General features: G+C 43.5%; 1 protein-coding gene across 14 annotated transcripts in view; it reads right to left on the reverse strand.

The window, feature by feature from the left end:
• ELAVL2 (ELAV like RNA binding protein 2) overlaps window positions 1-16,556 on the reverse strand; it is a 168,459-nt gene that overhangs the window by 20,244 nt on the left and 131,659 nt on the right. For all 14 annotated transcript variants that reach the window (XM_080987895.1, XM_080987893.1, XM_080987890.1 and 11 more), the window contains 2 exons: window positions 10,599-10,702; window positions 1,246-1,399 (listed from right to left, as the gene is read on the reverse strand). In XM_080987895.1, the coding sequence (XP_080844021.1) occupies window positions 1,246-1,399; window positions 10,599-10,702 (258 nt within the window). The remainder of the gene's footprint in view (window positions 1-1,245; window positions 1,400-10,598; window positions 10,703-16,556) is intronic.

Raw genomic sequence — 16,556 nt, forward strand, 5'->3', positions numbered from 1 at the left:
ACCTTGCCTCTTGGGTTTACCACAGCCCAATGGGATGCTGGTCTAAGACACGCTTTTGGGTGATCCATCAGTACAGCAATGTTCTTACATACCGTATTTTTATGTGCATAACACGCCCCCGTGTATAAGATACCCTCTATTTTGGGGGACTCCAAATTAAGAAAATCCCCCCTATGCACTATCCGTGTATAAGTCGAGCCCCAAATTTTAACACAATTATTTGATTAAAAAAAAACCCCTAGTCTTATACACGGAGAATTACGGTACTTAGCCTTTGTACATATGCTGTTCCACAGCTGAACTGGGACCCATGCACAGAAACCTACTTTCTATTCAAATCAAAACCTTGGTTTAGCAAAAGCAGCTGATGGTCACCAAGTCACCAGGTCTATTTTAAATTTTGTTCATGGCATTGAAGAAAACGCTACCTAGCTTGGAAATTATGGCAGAATGATAATAGGAAACCTGCTGTATATTTTCCTAGGATTTTGAAATGCGTTGGGAGAAAACAGAAGATCCCTGAACCCTTAATAACGAGAAAGGGTGCTCCATTCTCCAACCTCTCTAATGAATTAGTCTACTTCATTGAGATTATATTATATCAGAAACAGAAAAAAATATGGAGCCATATGCTCACTAGGATGGCAGTGCCTGGAGAGTTAAGACTGAGTTTAATATTTATGCATCAAATCAATATGCCTTTCAGACTTGTTTTTTAAAACCCGTGGGATTTGTTTTCCTCTAGATCTCAACAGTTAATATTCTTCAGCACGAGGATAAGGCAACATTATATATATAAAAAAATCTGAGTAGCAATTACTAGTTTGCATTTCATGTAGACTTAGCCTGAGATAACAGCAGAGCACTTCCGTGTAAGATTTTGGTTTCCTTATTTTATTTTTAAGACTGTTTATTAGCACTAAATAAGGAGTACAGGGACTATTTTCACTTGGCGGCTTGGAAATGAGGATTATAGCAGCTGTAAATTTATTACAAGGCATGAAACAGGCTTCAAAACCTGCACCTTCGAGGTGGAAATGACTCAGGGCTGGCTGACTACACACTACAATCTATTTTAGTCCATGCATATTTATGAAAAACTCCGGCAGAAAATTGTATTTTCTGGCCCATATATACCTTTGATATATTCTGAAGGCAGGCTTGCTGTATTGGAAGATGGAATATCTCACAACCTGCCAGGCTGAGAAAAGCGGGAGAGATAGTAGGGCCCAGCTGTCGACTTACCAGTGACTTGGTCCACTAGAATACGAGAAGTAATGATACGTCCATACTGGGAGAATAGCTGCTCCAATTCTTTCTGGGTCATAGTTTTTGGGAGACCACTGACATATAGATTTGCATCTCTAATGGAAGCTGAACTTGGTCGCGCATAGGAAACCTGTGGGATGAGAATAAAGCGTTTGCTGTTCCGTCATGCAAATGGCCATACAAGAAGAACGGAAAGATTGAACTGTGCAAAGGCTACTTTTCCTTTCAAAACCAGATGGGCAATCTAAACCAAGAACCTTGCATCCTCTGCAACTGGTACTGTGCCGATCGCATAGGTTATCCAATGCCAGCAAACTATACCGAATAACTTAGAAGTATATTTAAATATCCTTGTTCTTTGCAATTGCTCTCTAAATTGTGTGTTGAGACATGATGGTTACAGAGGTTGCTGACGCCATTTCCTTCAACTTCAGTGTTAATAAATAAATATGAGCAGATTATAGCAAAATGAAATCAAATCAAAAGCCATCATCGACAAAAAAGGATCAATTAGTTAAGGAAGGGAGGAACCTGAAACAAGTCTAGGGAGGGCAAAAGGATAATCCATCAAAGGGGAGGCAAGTACGCCCTCTCCACAGCGATGTGTGAGTCATTGGGGGTTAGTATAATACACTACTGTTAGTCAGTGTTAGAAACTCAGCTATGCAAGCTCCTTAAACCAGGATTACAGTCGCCTAAACTGAATGCTTAGTTGCCATTTGGAGGAGCAATATGACCTGTCACCTGGGTATCTTTACTTGGCCACAAGTGACCAATAGCCAGGTGCAAAATGCCTTGCAAATTTCGAACTCTGCTGTTAGTAATAAAAGTTATAAACGGAAGCTCTACTATGATCTCATTTAGCCAAAGCAAAAGATATATTCCCCCCCCTTTTTTTTACAATTTCCAGAACCATCAACAGGGAAGTAGAACTAGAAGTACAGCAGCAGCAGCGCCTGCTTTCTGCCCCCAGAGCCCTCAATGCTTGTGACACATGAATTGAGCATTTGGGGCGTCTACTGAGAAGAGGATCACAGACTTGTAGAGTTTCGTGGATTCTGTTTTCCATCGCCCTCACAGGCTGCAACAAGGACCCAGCTGGCAGCGCTTAAGCCAACGCTGGGCCTGCCATTTCATCCAACGAAAGGCTAGCCCTGTCATCCAAGGCAAGAATCATAAATCAACGATGCGCTATTAGAGACAGTACTGTAATTAAAATAACAACAGTTGCAAAGGTGGCAGGCCAGTACTTGTGATTCCAGGAATGGGTCCCACGGTGATCACAAGGTGATCAAATCTGAGGTTTTGTCAAGAGAACAGAAACAAACCTACCAACTGAGCCAACAAGAGAAAGCCAACAAGCAGAAAAGGCCCTCAATCAGGCATAGGCAAACTCGGCCCTCCAGATGTTTTGGGACTACAACCCACATCATCCCTGACCACTGGTCCTGTTAGCTAGGGATGATGGGAGTTGTAGTCCCAAAACATCTGGAGGGCCGAGTTTGCCTATGCCTGCCCTAAATCCTTCTTTCACTTGTGGCAATGGCAGTGCCCCCGTAGTTGCAGAAATGCATCTTGTTCTTGCATCTTTAACAACAACAACAACTTTTATGATTTATACCCTGCCCATAGTTTTCCTGACTGTTTTCCTTTCCCCTTGCCTTCACACCTGCAGATTGGCTCCATGTCTGAATGGTGCTCACAAAAGCACCGCTATTTGCTGCATGACATGGAGAGAGTTGGCCTTGCGCAAGACCAACATGCTGCCTTGGTTTCAATGCCGCTGCTGTAATGGACTTTGCTACGATTTAAACTAATCAAATTTATTTCCTCCCGTTGATATCTCAGTGATTTGGACTAGAGCGAGCAAGAGGTTTGCAAGCTAAACGTGTTGAAACAATATCAAATTGCTTTTCGTAGGTTATGGGAAATTTCAAGCTGTGTTGTTTTTTCCAGCTTGCCAATGTGGAAAGGCACATCATCTTATGCAGGGCGCGGAGATCAGATGCTTCTCAGCAGCCTCCAAGTGTTTTTGCTGGCCTGGAAGGCGTTGTTGAAGTTCAATGTTGCCTCGTGCCTGCAAGGATGGAACAATGTATTTTTGTGTGTGTGGGTCGAACTCCGACGTTTGTGGGGTCTACTGGATTGCTCCACTCCAAAGGCTGCCCACGAGGGAGGATGCACTGGCCTCTGCTTAAAAACCAGGTCCTCCCTTAAAGAGGGCACATATTGCGTTGAGACCTGGAAAACCGACACCCTGTGTTGTAGGTGGGCACGATTGTTCAGCCACAACACCCGATTGGTAGGTTCCTCAAAGCTGGGTGCAATCTGGCCAATGGGACGCAGTCCAAACGGCCTCTGCTTCAAAACCTCCAAGGAAGGAGAGTCCACAACCTCCTGAGGAAAACGGTTCCACTGTCAAACAGCTTATTCCAGCACAGCCTAATAGTCAGGATGATAGGAGTTGTAGTACAGCAATATCTTGAGAGCTATTGGTTCCCCGACTCTGGTTTATACACTGCTTTCACGCATTCCCGCTCAAGACAGCTCACAAGAAATCAGGGTGGATAAAAATCAATGATTTTTTTTTTAATTAAAAAAAAATCGGATTTTTAAAATTTAAATCAGGGTTGTTGTTGTTGTTTTTAAATCAGATTTTTAAAATAAAATGCTTTGGGAGGAAAAAATCTTTTAGAGATAGTTTTCTATTTAAGTTACATTATTGTCCAAAGGCTATTCATCAGGAAATAAGGCATGTTTTAAGTTTTTCATCTGTGTTAAAACGCAGTCTGTTTTTAAATCGTTTAAACCACATCAGTAAACAAACATGGATACATATGCTATAATGTTATTGTTTTAGTTAAATAAATTGTTTAAATTGTTATTAAGGAAATGATTATTTTTCTCCTTCCAATAAATTATAGCAGAAAAGTTGTCCAAATATAAACAAAAATTTCATAATTATCTGTCTATGTATTTCTAGTATAACCAAATCAGTAATTTTTGATAGAACTGTAAAAACCACTCTGAAAATTTATTATTCCAAGAATTAAACCCTCATCTGGTTGTAAATATTAAGAAAAAAACAGGAAGAATGAGTCTTTCTGTAAAAAAATAATTTAAAAAATCAAGTCTTGCTGACTAGTGATTTAAATCAAGCCTTACCGACTAGTGATTTAAATCGTGATTTAAATCCATTTGATTTAAATGAAATCCACCCTGTAAGAAATGTAAATAAATTGTTTCATGTATGCTTATGACAATATTTTTGTTATATCAAACACATTTTCCATCAGGGTGGGGGAACCATTTGCATGTTCAGACCCAGAAACCTCCCCCCTAAATAAATTCACACTTGACCCAAAATTTTGGTTTTGGTTTTTGGCAGAATTTAGGCCACAACTTTATTGATTACAGAAAGTGACTGGATCCATAGGCTCTGGTTCGACTAGCTCCGTGCCATGCAGGTAGCGCTGACCCAGGGTTCCAGCATAGGTCAGGCAAGGGTGAACACCTGGATAAGCGGAAAGGCGGGAACGGGCTAACTCCGCCACCCAAATGTCCCCCTGGACTCAGGCACGGGAACAACCCCTCTCAGGGGTTGACCAAACCATTGAGTCCCAGGATTCCTTTAACGGAATACCCTTCATGTAGGGATGGCAAGAGTGTTCTCCCATCCCTATCATCTGAACCACAGCCTATCCGCAACCTTACAAGTTGTGACGATTTGCTACACGGTAGGCGAAACCCAAATGGCAACGGCCAATCAGCCAAGTGGGGAAAATTCCTGCCGTGCCCCTGTCCCAACGACAGACTACGGCATAGCAAGGTCAAGCACACAGCCCTAATTATAGGGAGAGGTGGGCAGGTTTTCCAAAAGCTCTGGGTCATGTGCATGGGCATAAATAGGTCCCTCGAACCATTTGGGCTGCGTCCCATTGGCCAGTTTGCACCCAGCTTTGAGGAACCTACCAACTGGGTGTTGTGGCTGACCAATCGTACCCACCCACAACACAGGGTGTCGGTTGTCCAGGTCTCACCGCAATACGTGCCCTCTTTTAAGGGAAGACCCGATTTCTAGAAAAATAGCAGTGATACGACTGATATTTGCTATCGGTCCAAACAATTCTGATCACAATTTTTAAAACCCGTGTAGACAATTTAGAAAGGGACCTAGACTTTATATTTTTTTTTGGTCCCAACACAAATTGTTATTCTCCCTCACATCTGCAGAAGCACTTCACTTTATCTTGAGAGTACAGTCCTGTGGTATTTAATTACCCTGTCAAGAGCACTAAATGGTTTGGCACCAAGCCCTTTCCCTCAATCTCCGCTGATTGATAGCATCAATAAAATTCACTCACTTTAATTAAACCTCCAAATAGGACCTTCTTTTGCCACTCACTAGGATCAATGTTCTTTAATATGGAAAGTACAACTGCAGAGGTTGCAAAGGGGGCTCCTTCCTCACCTTCACAGTTCATTTCCTTCAGATGTTCTAAGGGGATTTTTATACAATGCATACATATTTCACCGTTCTCTTGACACGTTGGTTAATGGAAAAGATCACCATTAAAAACTGGTGTCTACCAAGCCGTACTTCTCAGTTGCATAAGATTTTCTGTGGCTGTTTTTCTCTTCTTCAAATACGCACACTGGAAAGAGGCAGTGCTACTTTCCCGCAAAGTATATTTGGTTATCTATATTTCCAACATTGGACAACTGTAAGGTAAAGGTAAAGGGACCCCTAACCGTTAGGGTCCAGTCATGACTGACTCTGGAGTTGCGGGGCTCATCTCGCTTTATTGGCCAAGGGAGCCGGCGTACAGCTTCCGGGTCATGTGGCCAGCATGACTAAGCCGCTTCTGGAGAACCAGAGCAGCGCACGGAAATGCCGTTTACCTTCCCGCCGGAGTGGTAGCTATTTATCTACTTGCACTTTGACGTGCTTTCGAACTGCTAGGTTGGCAGAAGCAGGGACCGAACAACGGAAGCTCACTCCGTCACGGGGATTCGAACCGCCGACCTTCTGATCAGCAAGTCCTAGGTGCTGTGGTTTAACCCACAGTGCCACCCGCATCCCCACAACTGTAGTTCAAGCATTTATCCCATTCTGAAAAGCATGTTCATAAATTCAGAAGTTTGCAGAATACAGCTGGCACCGGAACAATTTATTACACCAGCATATGTGTTTTGAAGTAGCCGTCGCTGCCAAGTGCCGAGAAGCAAGGTGACAAACCGACATTTGCAGGATTGCAACACCTTCCTTAAATACAGAAGCCTATTTAAGTGCAATGTGACTTTTAAGAATGTGCATTCCAACTTCTCTGCTGCCTGCATTTTTAGGTTTACCTAGAAATAAAAATCCTTGGCAAGAAACATCAGTCTTGCTACCAAACAGGCAAGTCAGTTTTAAACTCAAAAGCGGCTTGTCTCTTCAACAGTAAGAGTGGTTGCAATTGGAAACAAAAAGTAGAGCAAAATAAATGTAGGCCTGTGAGCTTAGATACCCTTTAAAAATCAAGTTCCTTAATCGGACTCTTATATGAACCAATATTTGAATTCACAACCAGGTGTGGCAATATACAATTTCAGTAACTGGGGCAGTTATTGCATAGGTAACTATTAAAACTTTAGAGCAGTTGCGTAGAAAAAATAAAAAATGTTTCAAATCCCATTTGCCAACACCCCCGTAATGGCAATACATTTATGATTTTTTAAATACTGCTGAGTGGGAAGAAAACCTACAGAGTTAAAATCAAGGTTGGTGAGGGTTTTTTGGTTGTTTTTTTAAAAGCTATATTCCTCTGACAGGTGATAATTATACATATACACATTAACTGACAATTCAGAAGAAATGTCATGTCAAGAAATCTTCCGTGAAAGAAAAACAGAATATTTGGCTAGCCTTTGCCCTGTGAGGAATTAATTCTAACTTGCACTGTGGACTTAAATACAGGGGGTTTTTTTTTATTAGCCAACCAACCAACCAACCAATAAATAAATAAATAAATAAGTAGGGAGAGTTGTTCCAATATTCCTACTCTTAAGTTCTCTCTATGAGAATTTTGTAAATGCAATTTACAAAAGCCCCAATTTGCTTTATCTTACCAGAACATGTCCTGCCTAGAGGTGACAACAACTAAGTAGGTTAGTGAAGTCTAGTAAATTTAATTAGATTCCTCTATTTTTCTGAGAAAGCAGGGAGGACAAATTGCTTTGGCTGAGCAAGCGAGGAGTTCCTATCCTGGTATCATCGCTGGTTGCCCACCTCACTTCACAATGTGTGGTTGTGACTAAAAATGCACCCAGGGTTATGCTTTCTCTTCAGAAAGCATAGTAGCCCACTGTTTAAAGTCTGGTGACCATGTGCATCAAATCAGCCAAGGTCCAGGGATGCCTAAAAAGTAGCCTTCTGGCTTCTACTTCTCATGTAGCATTGAGGTCTTTGCACCAAGTCCACCTTCTCCATTAAGATTCGCTCTTCTCCATCACCATATCAGAAGACACGCAGTGTAACGCTGCCATGTCAAGAAGGGATTAGACAGAGGTCTGCCCATAACTTTGGAAACCAGGAGGTATGATCAGGAGGGAGGGTAAAGGTAAAGGACCCCTGGACAGTTATAAGTCCAGTCAAAGGCAACTATGGGATTGTGGTGCTCATCTCGCTTTCAGGCCAAGGGAGCCAGCATTTGTCCACAGACAGCTTTCTGGGTCATGTGGCCAGCAGGACTATACCGCCTCTGGTGCAACGGGACACCGTGACGGAAACCAGAGTACAGGGAAACGCCATTTACCTTCCCGCTGCAGCGGTACCTATTTATCTACTTGCACTGGTGTGCTTTCGAGCTGCTAGGTTGGCAGGAGCTGGGACAGAGTAAAGGGAGCTCACCCCGTCATGGGGATTCGAACCGCCTACCTTCCGCTCGGCAAGCCCAAGAGGCTTAGTGGTTTAGACCACAGCGCCACCCGCGTCCCTCAACAGAGAGGAAGTGGTTAATTACTAAGGCAAAGTCTTAGTTTAAGTCCTGATGAGAACACAAGCGTGACCACACTGCCAAGGCCACTATACGCATTGAAGAGGAATAGGTGGCATCCTGCAGGCAACACACAAGCGCATTGTACTCAGAAAGCTTCGTGCTTGGCTCCAGGTCATGGGTAGGCAAACTAAGGCCTGGATCCGGCCCAATCGCCTTCTAAATCCGGCTCACAGTCAGGGAATCAGTGTGTTTTTACATGAGTAGAATGTGTGCTTTTATTTAAAATGCATCTCTAGGTTATTTGTGGGGCATAGGAATTCGTTCTTCTTTCTTTCTTTTTTCAAAATATAGTCCGGCCCCCCACAAGGTCTGAGGGATAGTGGACCGCCCCCTGCCGAAAAAGTTTGCTGACCCCCGCGCCAGGTAATAACCAGGCAAAAATTCCCGGGAATGGATTCCAAAATAGTGTAGCGCATTCAAGTAAGGTGATCCTCAGTATCAGTAACACGCTGGTGGGGTGTTTACAATTGCAGTCAAACCAACCGTGCATGTTTGCTAGATAGGTGCATGAAGTGTAAAGTTCCCCAGTAAGTTTGGGGGGGAGGCGTAACCACATATAACCTCCACACCTTGCCAGGCCACTTCCTCTTTGCACTTTGTCTTCTCATCACCAAGCCATAAATGTGAGAACCATCTGCATGCCTGAGCTCCATTGCTCAGACACCATTTTAAGCTAGTTTTAAGCATGTCTTATGTGACGCGGGTGGCGCTGTGGGTTAAACCACAGAGCCTAGGACTTGCCAATCAGAAGGTCGGCAGTTCGAATCCCCACGACAGTGTGAGCTCCCATTGCTCGGTCCCAGCTCCTGCCAACCTAGCAGTTCGAAAGCACGTCAAAGTGCAAGTAGATAAATAGGTACCGCTGAAGCGGGAAGGTAAACGGCGTTTCTGTGCACTGTTCTGGTTCGCCAGAAGTAGCTTAGTCATGCTGGCCACATGACCCAGAAGCTGTACGCCGGCTCCCTCAGCCAGTAAAGTGAGATGAGCGCCGCAACCCGAGTTGGCCAAGACTGGACCTAATGGTCAGGGGTCCCTTTACCTTTTCAGCATGTCTTTGCAACCGAATTGCCATTTTAAGCCTTCCAGAACAAAGCTGCTGCGCTTGTTACTCTTCAACGAGTATTCTGATTGAGTAAGTGCTATTTTTACCTTTTGCAAGATTTGTTTGTGAGATTATTGCTTTAAGGTGAAAATACCTTAAAGCATCCTGGATTATGTAAACAAAAAGGCTACAATGAGCCTATCTAAGCTTCCTGTTTAAGCTGCAAAGGGATGCACTCTGCTGAACTCACAAACGTTTGGAAGGAAGGATCATATGTGATAAATATACTGTATTTCACTGCATAATGGTCCTGTTTTTAATGCTGAATTTTCTTTTCAAAAAAAGGGGGTGCGACCATCATACAAGGAAAAAAGTGGGGATGATAACAGGTGGATCCGAGGGGGTGTATTTCTGTAACACACCACTTGAGGTGACCGCAGGGAGAGGAAATAGAAAGACTTTCTGTATGGAAATGCCTTTCTGTAAAAGCAAAGCCTCCCTTTTCTTGTTCAGTCTACTAACTCAAAAGAGGCATCCCTTGTCTAACGGAATCTCGACGGTGAAGAAAACCACTCTATACTTTGCATTGCAAGAACGGAACAGCCACTCCAAGTTTGGACAGGAAGTTCTGGCGAGGAATGCCGTGGGAACAGCAAACGAGCGGCGATGGTGCCACCTGCAGCCAGGTCTGCTAGCGCCCGCCGCATCTTCCCTTGGCCCATAGAACCCAGCCGAACCCATCGGTTTCTGCCAAAACGGTGATAAAAAAGGGAGCAGCAGGAGGATGGGGAGAAATGTCCCCACCTGCTCTGCTCCCCCTAGAAGCTCGTGGCCAAGGAGGAAAGGAAGGGGGCCTGAGGTTTAGCAGAGCTTCAGAAGTTGCCCTGCGACTATTATGTAGTAAATGCTTTGGGGCCAATTTTAGGGCTTGGGAAAAAAGGGGGTGCGACTATTATGTCGCGGCAATGATTATGTGGTTAAACGCATTATCCTCTCCCAGCATCTATACATTAGAACACTATGTAAATTACCAAGTGTAAGGATGCCATTTTAGAATATTTGCAAACGCCTGCTACGGAGGTGAAAACTTGTCCTAAATATCCTTGCATATGCAAACTAGTAGTATAGGCCCCAGGAATTAAAGACTTGTGAATAAACTACCAACTCAAAAGCCAGGTATAGCCTTTGGAAACACAGAGAACAAATAGCAATGTGCACTTAATTTCCCCCATAAAAATTCTACATACTTTTATTGTTTTGGTTTGAAGTCTCAATCCATTCAGAGTATTGATCGCCTTTTCAGCATCCTTAGGGTCAATGTAGTTCACAAATCCATACCCCAAGCTTTGTCCTGATTGTAAAAAAGAAAAAAGAGAAGGGGGAAGAAAAATATTATTACCCAACGATGCAAGCAACTACATTTGTATCTTAACCCTTTATTAGCAAGAGGTAGATAAGCTATTTTACACTGAAGACAAAATAAAAGACAGCCTAAGTAACTTTAAAAATAATTTATAGTTGCCGACTAATTTTCTTTCCAAGTACTCACTGAAGCATGCAAACAAACTATGCTATTGTCAGAAGAACAGCAATAGTGCAAGTTGTCACAAAATTTCAAACAGATGCAGGTACACAACGCTTGGAATTTCTGAAGCACAAGTTAGCATACAGCAAATATACTTAGATATATAGACAGGTATTCTATTCAGGGAGCCTGGGAAAATGGATCCAAGCTTTCTGCGGGTGAGCTCTTCTCATAAGATATGAAACACATTTTCTATCAGGGTGGGGGTCCCCTTTTTTAACCAGAGGCCAGTGCCTTCTCCCTCATAGACTGCCTTCTGAGTGGAGTAATCCATATGACTTAATACAGTACAGTGGTACCTCAGGTTACAGACGCTTCAGGTTACAGACTCTGCTAACCCAGAAATAGTACCTCAGGTTAAGAACTTTGCTTCAGGATAAGAACAGAAATCGTGCGGCGGCAGCGGGAGGCATCATTAGCTAAAGTGGTACCTCAGGTTAAGAACAGTTTCAGGTTAAAAACGGACCTCCAGAACAAATTAAGTTCTTAAACTGAGGTACCACTGTAGACCCCACAGACATGGGAGGAGTTTGGCACCCACCCACACATTTCTCCATCCTTGCGCCCATGAGGCATCACTGAATGTCAACATCGCATTCCAGGCAGGAAAGAACACCTGGAGGCTGGTGAGAGGTACCTGCTTACTATGTAATTAGCTTCCATGTTAGGCTACAGTCGCATATAATAAATACTGATAGTTGGCATAGCGTGTATGTCCTTTCTGATACACTGGTTTTTTACTTGTGGACACATGCATGTTCCCATCAATTCCCTCTTTTTCCCCAAAGTCTCCTGCACTCTCCAAAAATATGATTTTGGAGGGTTCATCCCAGAGAACCGTTAAGACGTGTTGCGAGGGTTACTTCCAGGTATCGCCGCTCGCGCCTGCATAGAAGCACCAAATTGTGTCGCGAGCCTGCAGTGCTTCAAATTGCGGGCATTTCATGTTATGGATGGGCCTCTGGAACGGATCCCATCCGTAACACGAGGTACCACTGTAGTCCCTTTTCGTTCTACCAGTGGGAGCCACCATTGTATCAAATGCTATTTTGTTTACCTGTGAGCATAGCAAACAGGAAAGCAGACTGTCACCATAAAAGACCTATAAACTATTAATATGTATTATATTGATGGTGACATAAAGTCAGACATGAAAGATGCTACAGAGCAGTAACACTACACGTGGAGCTGAGGGAAGCAGCCCAGCGTCTCTGCTGCTTAGAGGGATGGGGCGGGGTCCTGTGGTTGCGCCGATGGAAGGACTACCACCAGAAAGGGGCTCCCAAGAGTCCTACAGCATGTTCCTGCCCCAGCTACATAGTAAATGAGATTAACAATTCTATATAGTGTGAAAAAATACACAAGAATAGAAAAATGCATTGCAATCATAGGTAAAGGTAAAGGGACCCCTGACCATTAGGTCCAGTCGTGACCGACTCTGGGGCTGCGGCGCTCATCTCGCTTTATTGGTCAAGGTAGCCAGCGTACATGTAGCCAGCATGACTAAGCCGCTTCTGGCGAACCAGAGCAGCGCACGGAAACGCTGTTTACCTTTCCGCCAGAGCAGTACCTATTTATCTACTTGCACTTTAATGTGCTTTCGAACTGCTAGGTTGGCAGGAGCAGGGACCAAGCAATGGGAGCTCACCCCATCGCGGGGATTCGAACCGCCGACCTTCTGATTGGCAAGTCCTAGGCTCTGTGGTTTAACCCACATGCAAAGTATGCTCTAGCACAGTGGTTCTCAAAGGGTGTGGTACGCCACACTGGTGTGGCAGGAGAGCACGGAAAGTGGGGTGGGAAGATTCAAAAATAATCAATGGAACATTTAAATGTTTCAACATAGTGCAGTATAGTATCAAAATTATTATTTTTATTTGCAGAATATGGATAGTTTTTCCCTCAAAATGAGAACAAGAGCATCAGAGGTGTGCCTGGATAGCTCAGTTAATACAACATCAGACTCGATCTCAGGGTCGTGGGTTTGAGCCATGTTGGGCAAAATATTTTTGCATTGCAGGGGGTTGGACTGGACAAACCTCGTGGTCCCTTCCAACTCTACAATTCTATGACTCTAAGTGATATTGAAGGCAATCCTTGTCGTAGTTTAAAATTATATATTGGGAATGGTTCATGTTCTTATGTAGCTACATTGCTTCATACTTTTTGGATGACCAATGATCACATTGTAAAGTAGTTATGTTTTATGTTATAAATCAGGGGTCAGCAAACTTTTTCAGCAGGGGGGCAGTCCACCGTCCCTCAGACCTTGTGGGGGGCCGGACTATATTTTGGAGAGCGGGTGGAAAAAAAGAACGAATTCCTATGCCCCACAAATAACCTAGAGATTCATTTTAAATAAAAGCACACATTCTACTCACGTAAAAACATGCTGATTCCCGGACAGTCTGTGGGCCGGATTTAGAAGGCAATTGGACCGGATCCGGCCCCTGGGCCTTAGTTTGCCTACCCATATAAATCAAGCATTGCTTAGAGTTCTTTTTTTGTTTTTGTTTTCCAGGCTATTCCGTATCTCTGAAAAATTCTGTTTGGCGCGAAACAAATTTTTATTTTGAAAGTGTGGCCAAGAGAAAAAAGTTTGGGAACCACAGCTCTAGCATTTGCTAAGGGAACTGAAATGGCAACGAACAACCAGTGGTTGCTAGCAAAAGGAGAACGAGACAGGAGCCATTCCCTGGAAGGACACTTCATTCGCCCCCAAGTGTATCGCTAAACTTAAGGTAACCGTATAAAATTAAAGAAGAGATACAATCCAGTTTGATCAATGTCTCTTCAGGAAAAGCACTTCACTGTCGATTTAGCTCATGCATATTCCACTGTGAAGTATGGTATATTAGATATATATATGATATATATTGTAAGTCACCTCAAAACTATTTTTAGTAGTAGGCACCTAAGAAATTAAATTAAATTAATTTGAGTTAGACATTCAACCTTGCCAGAAATGGCTGTTATACCAGATCCAACAGCATGGTTACACGGTGGGCAAAGAGGCAGGTATCTAAGACACAGCTATCAACTTTTCCCTTTTCTTGCAAGGAATCCTATTCGGAATAAGGGAATTTCCCTTTAAAAAAGGGAAACCTTGACAGTTATGATCTAAGAACGTCCTCAACTACGCTCAATGCCACAGACATGCAAGGTGCAAAGTGACCTTCCAAAATTCTAGTACGAACCAGTCCAAATAGGAAGGATGCAAACCTTTTTCCTCAAAGAGCACAGCGATGAAACTGTCAAGGAATCACCCGGCATCACCATGACACCCAGCAAAGAGTTTTGTTCGCGAGGTTTGATTTCAAGCTGCACAAGCAAAAGAAGCGTTTCCCCGACTTGTTGAGGAACAATCGGAAGCAGACTTCAAGGCTTCGTGTTGCTCCTTTGCAGCCATGCCCTTACCTGACATCACATACACCACGGGTAGGCAAAGTAAGGCCGGATCAGGCCCAACTGCCTTCTAAATCCGGCCCGCCGACGGTCCGGGAATCAGCGTGTTTTTACATGAGTAGAATGTGTGCTTTTATTAAAAATGCATCTCTGGGTTATTTGTGGGGCACAGGAATTTGTTCACTCCCCCCCAAAAAAAATATAGTCCGGCCCTCCACAAGGTCTGAGGGACAGTGGACTGGCCCTCTGCTGAAAGTTTGCTGACCCCGACATACACCATGAGGCAGGAAAGTGCGGTTTGGGGAAAATCTGCCGCATCGACTCAATTGCCACCATTGCTGGGTCCAATTTTGCCTGTGAGCTTCAGGTTCCCCCAGTGCTGTGATAGTGTGAGTACATGTGCACGAATGAATGTTTTACAACATTTGCAGCTCTTTGAATTTCCATAAAGCACTGATTTCAGCTCCAAAATTATTTGCTCCGCTCCCCGCACCCATGGTTATTTGCAGCTAATTGTGCTAAGGGCAGAAATCGGAGCAATGTTGGCCATTTCTTATCCCCTTCTCTTAACATTGGCGGATTGTAACTTTCAAGGTTAAAAAGAGATTGTTCCAGAATAAATGAAAAGGTCATTTTGTAAAGCAAAAGGACAAACAAAAGTAAATTTGGAAAATCAGGCATGGAAATGTTCAGAAGCCACTGGGAGAATATTCTGATCTCTCAGAATACCCAGCTGTTAGCCTGAAAATTTCCATTATTGTTATCATAGAATAACTTGACATTAAAGGTAAAGGTAAAGGGACCCCTGACCATTAGGTCCAGTCGTGACCGACTCTGGTGTTGCGGCGCTCATCTCGCTTTATTGGCCGAGGGAGACGGCGTACAGCTTTCGGGTCATGTGGCCAGCAGGACTAAGCCGCTTCTGGCGAACCAAAGCAGCGCACGGAAACACCGTTTACCTTTCCACCGGAGTGGTACCTATATATCTATTTGCACTTTGACATGCTTTTGAACTGCTAGGTTGGCAGGAGCAGGGACCGAGCAACGGGAGCTCACCCCGTCGCGGGGATTCGAACCACCGACCATTCGAACCCACAGCGCCACCCGCATCCCTTGACATTAGAATGTATCAATTTGATTCTCTTTATGTAAGGATTTGTGGTGCCCCCTTAAAGGGGACCAGGGGGAGATGTTTCTGTCCAGATGCCCAGACAGGGGTTAATGGGCCAAAGCATACCCCACCCCCACCCAAGATGGTGAGCTTGGAAGGCTTGCCCCGAACTGATGTCTGTCATAGGGTGATCTTTTTTTTATAGTAAGTTTTATTAATTTTCAATTACAGTGGTACCTCTGGTTGCAAACGGGATCTGTTCCGGAGGCCCTTTCACAACATGAAAAGAGCGCAACCTGAAGTGCCGTATCTGCGCAGGTGCATAGTGCGATTTGGTGCTTGTGCGCATGCGCAAAACGTGATTTAGTGCTTCTGCGCATGCACGAGCAGCGAAACCCGGGTTGCTGCAGTATGTAACCTGAAATAACATAACCTAAAGCAAACGTAACATGAGGATGACTGTACAATCCAATAATAGCCTCATTATAACAACACCAAACTATAATACAATTACTAATACCAATAAATCAAATACCGAATTACATAATTTAGGTTCGCCCCTCCCCATGCTAGAATTGAGGGTTTGACAATTTCCTTTATTTCTGCATTCCAAAATCATCTTAATTTCCATTACATTCCAGTCAAAATAATAATCCCTTATACAACAACTGCAATATTAATAACTTCTATTCGTGTTGGCACATTAAATGATTTATAGAACTACAAGTGAGGCACTCAAACTATATCCTTGTTCCTTGTGTGTGTGGCAATCATCATAGGGTGATCGGTAACCCAAGATCGACCTCCAAACAAATAACCATCAGACAGCCAGGATGGTTCAGTATACAGTGGTACCTTGGTTCTCAAACTTAATCCATTCTGGAAGTCCGTTCCAAAACCAAAGCGTTCCAAAACCAAGGTGCACTTTCCCATAGAAAGTAATGCAAAATGGATTAATCCGTTCCAGACTTTTAAAAACAACCCCTAAAACAGCAATTTCACATGGATTTTACTATCTAACAAGACCATCGGTCCATAAAATGAAAGCAATAAACAATGTACTGCAGTCACACAATCAATCAATCAATCAATCAATCAATGAGT

This window comes from Podarcis pityusensis, assembly GCF_964106645.2.
Source record: "Podarcis pityusensis genome assembly, chromosome: 17".
NCBI lineage: Eukaryota > Metazoa > Chordata > Lepidosauria > Squamata > Lacertidae > Podarcis > Podarcis pityusensis.